At 49.8% G+C, this 9,566-nt stretch overlaps 2 protein-coding genes across 2 annotated transcripts; both read right to left on the bottom strand.

The window, feature by feature from the left end:
• Positions 1-379: 379 nt before the first annotated feature.
• On the bottom strand, positions 380-2,607 carry BRICD5 (BRICHOS domain containing 5). The gene is made up of 7 exons (XM_056806282.1): positions 2,557-2,607; positions 2,174-2,314; positions 1,757-1,981; positions 1,351-1,585; positions 1,258-1,259; positions 732-885; positions 380-474 (listed from the first exon to the last, which is right to left on the bottom strand). The coding sequence occupies exons 1-7, from the start codon at positions 2,605-2,607 to the stop codon at positions 380-382; spliced, it is 903 nt and encodes a 300-aa protein (XP_056662260.1).
• A 1,438-nt stretch (positions 2,608-4,045) lies between these two features.
• Positions 4,046-7,783, bottom strand: PGP (phosphoglycolate phosphatase). Its single transcript, XM_001363600.4, has 2 exons — positions 6,915-7,783; positions 4,046-6,539 (listed from the first exon to the last, which is right to left on the bottom strand). Exons 1-2 carry the CDS (start codon positions 7,555-7,557, stop codon positions 6,214-6,216), a joined length of 969 nt encoding a protein of 322 aa, XP_001363637.1. The 5' UTR covers positions 7,558-7,783; the 3' UTR covers positions 4,046-6,213.
• Between the last annotated feature and the right edge of the window lie 1,783 nt (positions 7,784-9,566).

Genomic DNA, 9,566 nt, shown 5'->3' with positions numbered 1-9,566 from the left:
AGCCTGGGGTGACGGGGTTAGTAGGATAGAAGGGCGTAGGATCGGCTTCTGAGCTATGGAACAAACTAAACCCCAAAGGCTGGGATGGGACACATCTCATCAAATCAGCACAGGGTCAGGACATTAGTGATCATTTTATTCAGGATTAAAACTCGGCTCTTCCCAGCACCTCCTGTATGAACAGAAACCCTGGCTTCCAGGAGAGACTTTCAAACCTGGCCTACAGCCCACTGGCTGGCACTTAGGACCAGCTGCCCCTGCCATAGTCCTGGGGTGATTATGTCCCTGCTGCAGTCCCTGGTTCCTGCAGTGACAAGGGACAGGCCAGGGGAGGCAGGGCAAAGAGAATCGCCCAAGGTGCCCAGCCATCAGGCGGTTCCTAATCTGGAAGGTAATAAAAGCAGACAGACACACAAATGTTGCTTGGAAAACAGATGTCAATGCAGAGATAAATTAATCTCTGTTTCCGAGAACCTGTGAAGAAAATATCTAAAATTAAATATCCTTCAAATTGAGACACAAAAATCTAAAATCCCACCTGTGACACGAGCATTTCTGGTGGCCCTCCCCTGTCAGTCTATATTCCATTGCCCTGCTTCCATGCCCCTTCCTGGACAGTGCTAATGGGAAGAAGAGAAGGACCGGAGGGCTGGGGATGATCTTTCGGTATATCTCCCTTCATCCCATTTCTCCTGAGTGTCCCATCTGGCTGCCTTTACAAATTTACTTACCTTCTGCCCTTTGCACCCAGTAGATGGGGAGTTGGTCACAGAGGTTCTGGACTGGGCTTCCCACCAAAGCAGGGTCCACTTCATGCCCCGCCAGCACTCCCAAAAATTCTTTCGTATATCTAGTGTCTTTGTTGGGCCCAAGTGGCCAATCAGCCTGAAGGAGAAGTTAGCATTATGGACAGGAGATGTGGCACTGAAGGGGGTAGGTTCCCCTTAGTAGCTTCCACATTTTCCATTGGCTTCCCTGACCCCATCTCAAGCTGAAGAGAAGACCGACATCTCCCCCCACCACCCCAAACTCAGGTTAATCTTGTGCTGTTGGTGGAGCAAGGGAAGCTGGAGTCGGGGGTTTCCCAAAGCCAGAGATGCTCCTGCCTCCCTGCCCTCTTCATCCATCTTTATTCCGGTATTGTCACTGGCCCCTCATTATTAGGAAAGGGAGGGGGCAGGAAGTCTCTCCGGCCACCCTAGCCCTATCCTACCCATTGTTCCTGAAAGAAAGCCCAGAGTATCTGTCATCAGGTACAGCTGAGGGAAGATAAAAGTCCTCTGTTCCCCTGAAACCAGAACCCGATTCCCTCTGCCCTCCCAGCAAGGCAGAGGGAAAGTCATCAGTCACTAGAGGCAAGAAACAGGGGCCCTTTGTCTTCCCCCCAGCCCTTGTGCTCCTGCAGCTGAATACGGGGGGCAGCTAGCTGAACTTCGGTGTTTGCATCCTGGCAGAACACTATCGTGCGCACAAGGTCCCTCACCTGACTGCTGTTGAGGACCGACTGCAAGGCGTCTCGATCCCAGGTCTCCATCCTCCGAAGAAAGCAGGACCGTTGTTCCCCAGGGCGATAGCACACATAACCCTGGGAGTAGTGGTAGGTGTGTTTGGAAAAAGCAAACCCCCAAGACCCAAGGGGGTCCCAGCACCCCAAGCCCTAGGGCCAGAGAGACATCCCCTTTTACAGACCTGGAAAGTGAATGACCAGCTTGCCCACCCACGCCATACCTAATCTCGGCGCAGGGACTTCACTCACATTGTGGCTGTCGAATAGCACGGCCCAGCTCCGGTTGCTTTGAGGTGGGGTCACCACATAGGTCACTGTGTCCCGGGCCAGGTCCACTGTGGCTGTCTGGTTGGGCCAGGTGATGGAAGGACTCAGGAATGTCCATCGAATAGCCTGCAGCATGGGCTGAGGACAGTGGGCAAGTGCAGAAGGGGGCATGGGCAAGGTGGGAATCACAGGCAGGAAAAGCCAGCTCTAGGCACAGGTCCACAACCCAGGCGTTCTAATTATCTCTGAACACAGCCATAGGGCTGAAGTTGAACTGAGATACAGAGCAGGATCCAGACCACCCCATGTGGACTGAAGAACGTAAAGCCACTAACTTCACCGGGACAAGGTACCTCAGGGGGAAAGGATCTCCTCGGGGCCCTTCCCCTTAGGGAGTTAGGAGCAGGGACTCACCTCAGCAGGGTTATGTGCCAAACCAAGGAGCCCGCCGACCATGGCTCCAGCCAGTGCCAGCAGGAGTAGCAGTAATGCCAGGCCAAGGGCCGGCCAGCGTGACCCTCGAGGCAGCTTGGAGCTCACCTGGGGAAGGCCAAGTCAATTGGGCTCGCCCTTTCCTCCTTTCCTCTCACTCCCACAAAAAGTAGAGGAATACTAAACCGGCATGTAAACAGAACTAGGAAACAATTCGGGTGCTCTGGAACAGTAGAGATCCATCCAGGAATAGACAAATGAAGTGCACAACCTAAGTGCCCTCTACCTAATAAGGGTGTGGCTCATGGGGCCCTTCAGGAGTTTAGTGGCCAAGGGTGGGAGACACTCACCTTGGAGGGTCCTTGCCCCTGAACGCCAGGTCCGCTGCTCTGTCCCTCCATGCTGCAGTCCAAAGCTCTGCTCCCACTCACAATGTCTGAATTGTGCTTGGCCCTGCCCAACCTGGCTCCTTAGAGCCAGCCACAGAAACCCAAGGATGTGTCTATCAAAGCCAAACAATCAGCATCTTCCCGGAGGACCCTCAGATCTTCAACACCCCCTTCCCTCCCCCCCAGCCCCAGTCACCTGACACTGACATCCCAGAGCAAGACCAGCCAGAAATCTCCCCCTTCTCCCTGCCCCAAATACACTCATAGGTGGAGAGAGTTTCTGTCAGTCTCTCCTGGAATAGCTACCTACATTTGGGGGGGAGGGGGGGAACAGCTGTGTGGCTCAATGAATATTCAGGCTCAGAGATGGGAGTCCTAGGTTCAAATGTGGCCTCAGACACTTCCCAGCTGTGTGACCCTGGGCAAGTCCCTTGACCCCCATTGCCTAGCCCTTACCACTCTTCTGCCTTGGAGCCAATACACAGTATTGATTACAAGATGGAAGGTAAGGTTTTTTTTTTTTTTTAAAGAGGGTCACAGGGCCTAGCTGTAAACCTCCAAGTGTCAGGTTCCCTCCAGGCTCCCATTCTGTATGTGTATGTATATGGGAAAATCTCTCAGAAGCCCCTTACCCGTGCCCAATCCAGCAAGAACATTCGCCCGTAACACGCTGACAAGTCCAACTCGGCTCCATTTATTAGCCATGGGCATTCCTGAACCAGAGCCCCAGTGCCCCCAGTCTATAAAGTGAGAGGAACAATTGCCCTGCTCCCCTCACAAGGTGGCTTCCGTAGAAATCTAAGCTAACATGGTCATTGTTGGGCCCCTCTGGGCATAGATTTAAGAATTAATTGTTCATAGTTGTATATAATGTAGTGTAAAACACATCTAGGGCAGTCACTTTCCTAATGGTGTTCAGCTAAGGCATCAAGTACTGTAGTTTTGCCTTTTCTGTGGTCACACTAGGTGGAAAAGTAGAAACACTTGAGTTTGATGTGGGTCCAGATATGTGCCACAAGTAACTCATACAGATGGCCAAAAATTGAAAACAAATCTGTCCTCTTCCTACCCAGCTAGCACAGAAGGCCTGAAGGGCAGAGGCTGGGGCCAAAGAGTTGAAATTTACACAATGGTCTTCAACAAAGCCCACATCAGGAAAAAGCCCTCGACTCAGTGAGCATGACAGCAAGAGACCAAGAGAATGGCTGCACATCACAAAAAATGGAGTGGGAAATTTTGGTTTACAACTCTGTCATTAGCTACGTGACATTTAAAGCTTTGGGGGCCTTAGTTTATTTGTAAACTGAGAGGCATCCCCGTCGCCTGCTTCCTTCAGGAGATATTGGATCTTCGAAGGGAGCCACTCTGCCTATTGGTCTCTAGTTTTGTTAGCATATGCTTCACCCTAAAAGTGGACAACAGCTTCAAAAAAAGAAACCACACTAAAGAGTCTGAGCAAGTTAGCAAGTTTAATATGAATTCAGGTAAATACAGTGGGATGAGCCCCAGGGGGCATGGAAGGTTCACAAACACTTTACCGGTACAGTTCCATGGCAGGTAGAACCATGGGCCTGAGACTTCTGACCTATGGAAACTACCCCAAATAGGCAATATACCTAATTCCCTTTACTTTAGATTTGGGCTTCAACACTGTAAGAGACCTGACCTGTTAAGAACCCTTGGCCTGACCAAGCAGAGCCACAAAAAGATTTATTTTCTATAAATCACATATGAAGAGGGAGGCTGGTACATGGCATACACAGCTGACAGTGCCAGGAGCAGTACCTACTTACTGCCTATAGCTGGGACTGTGGAAGAAGCTATAGACAGGTTAAGTCCTGTGTTTATTGCTATGGGAACAAAGACCTGTGGCCATATTTCAAGTGTGAATTTTCTTGTAAGTCCTGCCATATCCTGTGCAACCCTGTTAACACTGCTTTGGAGAGTCTGTATGTCAGAATTCTGCTTTTTTCAAGTACAGAATCATGTTTCTACAATGAGGAGGTATCTTATGGCCCAGGGAAAGGATCAGAAGCTACAGGATATCCCTTCAGTCTCTACAGGAAGCTCCAAATGGTAGTGTTCCACTTCCAGCTTTTAAAGGCCATGGACCTCCTATTCAAAGGTATAGTCCAGAGCAAGTGGCAAGTTTATACTGCTGGCATCTAACCCCCAGAGGAAAGATAGGTGTGTGTATGCAAGAGCGAGAGCACGAGAGTGAGAGAAATAGTGAGTGAGAGAGAGAGAGAGAGAGAGAGAGAGAGAGAGAGAGAGAGAGAGAGAGAGAGAGAGAGAGAGAGAGAGAGAGGAGAGAGGGGAAAAGGCTGCAAAGCTATATATAGCCTTGCACTGCTTTGGCCTTCTGCTTTTTAAAAGGACCCCACCTTCACTGGCTTATTCCCACTATCAGACATGGCTCCAGTCATATAGGTTGTTCCTTTAAAGATGAGGCACCTTTGTTGTGGGTCTAAGCATCAGTGGGACATTGTGGGGAGTCTGCAGCCTGTCATATCTGGAGCCTCTGAGCTCTTTCACCACCCACAGAACCTCTGCCAGCACTTGTCCTAACCAGGTATTTGAAATCCTTTTAAATATTTTTCCTAGGACATGAGAACAGCAATTAGTACACTTAAGATTTAATTCCACCACTTTACAAAGTTGTTCAAAAGTAAAAAAATAGTTTTTGGTACCAACATCCACTTTCAGTTCACTAAACAGCAGTACTAAACAAAGAGACCAGGCAGGGTGGACACCATTTACATTCTCTCTAGTACGCACTTAATAAAGTGTTCTATATAATATACTTCACTTAATATTTTAAATAAATATTGGTGATGGATTGAGACTTCCTCAGGCTTCTGAGTTATCCTGAGATTTTACAGATCCATCTGGATGGAGGCAAAGCAAGGCCCAAAGGCCCTAAGTTTGAAATGCAATAAATGCCCATTTGTGACATCAAATCAGAGTGCAATTGTCTTGAAAAGGGAAGGGGAAGAGGAACAGAGATGAGGACAGACCCTCGATTCAATGGAGGGTCTCCAAATGGGAGCATTCCCTTCTCCTTCCCCAAGTCCTGGTAACCCTAAGGCGAAGGCCTCTAAAACATGGCTTTACCAAGGACAAAAGATGTTGAGGCTGGGCCTAATTTGGCTTGTACTAGTTCTCAAGAAGTCACAAAATAGCCCCACATCCTTGCCTGAAAAAAAGGCTTATCCCTGAATAAACTTTGAATTTCAGATTTTTCTGAAGGACAAATTTGAACAAAAGGCTGAAACACTTCCTTCCTTAACCCTGCAGCTTCAGGTACAACTCTGAAGCTAGCTGAATCCCTGGAAGGCAGGCATTGTGGTGGGCCCTCCCTCCCAACAAAATACAGTCAGGAGCCACAACAATGTTTCTTCCCCCCCTTTCAAAGTGCATCTTAAAATAGAGGAATTTGTAAACAAAATCATTCCCTCCCTCCCCCCAAGCTCAATTGCAAGGTTTACAAACTAAGTTTCTTAAATTCCATTACATTCTTTGTACTCATCTAGATGAGTACATGGTTCAAGCCCACCCATTAATTAAGGTAACCGATTTTTTATTTTTTATTTTGGAGATTAAAGACACTGTAACTCTTTAATCTTCAAGAGCTGGTATAAGGTCGGCTATGCTGTCGACATAGAAGTCAGGAACCATTTTTTTCCGGTGAGAACAGTCACTTTCCTGGTTGCCTTTCACATCCTCCAAGCTGGAGACCCCGGTAAGAGTCAAGATGGTCTTGAGGCCACAAGTAACCCCCAGGAGGATGTCTGTGTCTAGACGATCTCCCACCATGACGGTGCGTTCTGGATTGAGGCCGAACTCCTTAGCCACACAATCGAAGATGAAGCGGCTGGGCTTACCTATGATCTCTGCCTGCCGCTGTGCAGCCATCTCCACAGCTCGGACAAGACAGCCAGTACCTGTGGCCCAAGGAAATCATGGGCATTAGCCTGAGACCACGTGGTCTTCCCTTGTCCCCCAACTGAGTGGAGGCAGGTAAGGGGTCCTGGAATGGGTAGGTCTCCTTCAGTCCGACCTAAAGTGCTGTGACCTTTTCTCATAATGAGGCTCACTAGGCACTCTCAAGCCGCAGACGGTTGGGGGCGTCTTTCACCCCCAATGGGGAGGAGTGTGTGAAAAAGGGCCAGTGGAGGGGATGTTCCACAAGCGGAAGTCGTTTTCCAAAAATTCTGATTACAAAGAATACCCTCCCCTGGCGTCCCCACCCCACCCAAGGGGCTGCAGTCCCCCCACCTCCGGGCCCAGGATCCCTTCCCAGACACCCGCTCACTTACCGGCAATATAGCTTCCGCCTTCCAGCGGGAGTCGGTTGTCCATGTTGGTGCCCACGAGGAGGCAGCCTGGTTGTTGGAGGTAGCGTACAGCCTTCGTCAACTTCGCGTAACTGAAGTGGGGATCGAAGCCCACCACCACCGCGCCAACGCCGGAATCTAGGGGCTCTGCCAGCCAGTCTCCAGGTCCGACGCCATGCAGGGGCTCGGGACCCACACCCACGCTCTCGATGCCCACGGCCTCCAGCTCTGCGGCCAGAGCCGGGCTGCCCAGCACATAGGCCTTGGCCGGGACCCCGCCACCCTCTAGGCGCTGACGGAGGTATAGGGCGGCGCAGTAGGCCGTGCCAAAAACCTCGAGGCCGGCGCCGGGCCCCGCGGGGCCGCCAAAGCCAAGGCGCTGCAGCTTCTCGGCGTAGGCCTCGCGGGTCTTGCTGCTGTTGTTGGTCACGAAGCCCAGCCGCTTGCCCTGGGCCCGCAGGGCGTTCAGCGCCTCCGGCGCGCCTGGTACAGCAGTCTCCCCTCTCCACAGCACGCCGTCGCAGTCGAAGAGCAGCGTGTCCACGTCGGCCAACAGCGTCTGGGCCCTATCGGCACTAAGCCGTACGCAGCGGCCATCGTCGCCGCCTGCCTCAGCCTCCGCCATCGCTGCCCGGCCCGCTCGGCCGCCTAGCCTGCCCGCCCCGGCCTTAGACCTGGCCCGGCTTGGATCTACCCCGCCCCCAACGGCCTCATTGGGCGCGAGGCCTCCAAGCGCCCCACCCCGCCGCCTATCAGCCAATCCTAGCCATTCTCCTTGTCGCGCGCACCATCCCCGGTGCGGGCTGGCACGAAGCACCAACTGTCACAGCCTCGCGCCAGATAGCCTGCGGAATGCTAGAGCCTATTGGCTGGCGAGCTTGGACTCCGTTGATGATTGGTTGAGAAGTTTCCAATCGGTGTCTGGCTCGATCTCACCTCTTGCTTGACCTTAGTTTTACTACTGGCTAAATCTCTCACGAGGTTAATTTGGGGTTCCCGGGCTAATGCTGCCTCTTAATGGTAGAATTGAGGAATTGCATGATTTCCTTCGGCTCAAATGAAGGAATGCTATTAGTGGTATTTGGTGTCTCTCCACGTGTATGCTTGGGGAAGTAGAATAGCCCTGGATTTGGGGTTAAAGGAGTTGGATTCGAATTCTACCCTTTCTACTTGCCACCTGTGTAATTTGGGGCAAGTAATTTAGTTTCTGGGGATCTCGATTTGCTTCTCTGTAGTAAAATGAGGGTGTTGAACTAGAGCCCCATTGCCACTCTTAAATCCTATGAATACTTGCTCCACTAAATGCCAACTATCTGACACTACAGGGCAGGCAAGCCAGCCTAGCTGGAGCAAGCCACTCTGAGGAAGGTGGGGGTAACATGTGCCAAGCAAATCAAACCACCGCCAGCAGCTTGACTATTTCTATTTATGATGGCTAAGAGGGCATTTCATTTGACACCTGCTTCAATTATCTGGACATCTTTATGCCAAAAGCAAATTTAATAATTTCTTGATCTCCTTTAGTAATAATTTCATCCTTATAAAGGCAAAAGAAACAAAAGGAAATTCTATCCTGGACCTAGCAGTGGGCTGAAGAGACTGATGTGGATGTACAGGGAACTCACCAACCAACTTGGCTTTTAGAAAATGTATATCAGGCAGATTAACCAAAGAGGAATACAAAAATACATCTATATCATTGGGTCAGAAGTGTCAGTTGTAGCAAAGCTCAGATTGGTCTGGGACTAACCAGGATGGGTAGGATGGTAGCTGGCCACAGACAGAAGACAAAATCAGTCAATTTGATTCTTCTTCTATAATGCCTACCTTAATAATGGGCATTCCTGCTTCTCTTTGGGAGCAGAACAATCCAAGGAGTTTTGAATGGATGGAAGAAAGTTCATTTTTTAGTTCTAGGACTCACATTGGATTCTAGCCAAGAATGAACAATTAAAATCTAAGAGTATCCTGGTGAGACCAGGTGGCATGACAGGGGAGAGGTATGATAGGGATTGAGTGGACCTGGCGTTGAGCCAGGAAGACATCATTTCGATTGTCAGGAGACCCTTGAAATCTTTCTCTCTTCCACTTCCTTGATCATATTGGCATGGGCATTGTACCCCCAAACTCAGGCAAACTGTAAGCAGGGAAATCCCTTTGCTCTCTTCTGTCCTTGTGACTCCTAACCCAAGAACATCTGATAACGTCTATAAGACCCTGAGAGAATTATCATCCTTGGACCGTCCTTTAGATTTGAGATGGACATAGAGATGCACCTCCAGGCTACATGCACCTGGATACCATTGGACTGTATCTCAGACATCCACCTGTCCCCTAAATGATGAGGGTCTTCAGGCAGACTCCAGTCAGATGATCAACCCCCCCCCCCAATGCCTGAGTGTTTACCACTCAAGAATCACGTCCTCACTGTTGTAAAGAGTATACAATCCCCAGAATTGATGGATTCTGGGAGCAGCCTTCCATCTTGCTGTTCCACCTATACTATACTCCTGGCCATTCTCAACATTGTTTTCTAAATTAATAAATTTAATAATTAATAAAAATAAAAAAATAAATTTATTTTTAAGCTAAGTTTTGGAGTCTTGCATTCTTACAAAAGGCTTCTTTCCCAAT

This window comes from Monodelphis domestica, chromosome 7, assembly GCF_027887165.1.
Source record: "Monodelphis domestica isolate mMonDom1 chromosome 7, mMonDom1.pri, whole genome shotgun sequence".
Lineage (NCBI taxonomy): Eukaryota > Metazoa > Chordata > Mammalia > Didelphimorphia > Didelphidae > Monodelphis > Monodelphis domestica.
The sequence above is the reverse complement of the archived record's forward strand: the minus strand, read 5'-3'. Positions and strand labels throughout refer to the sequence as shown.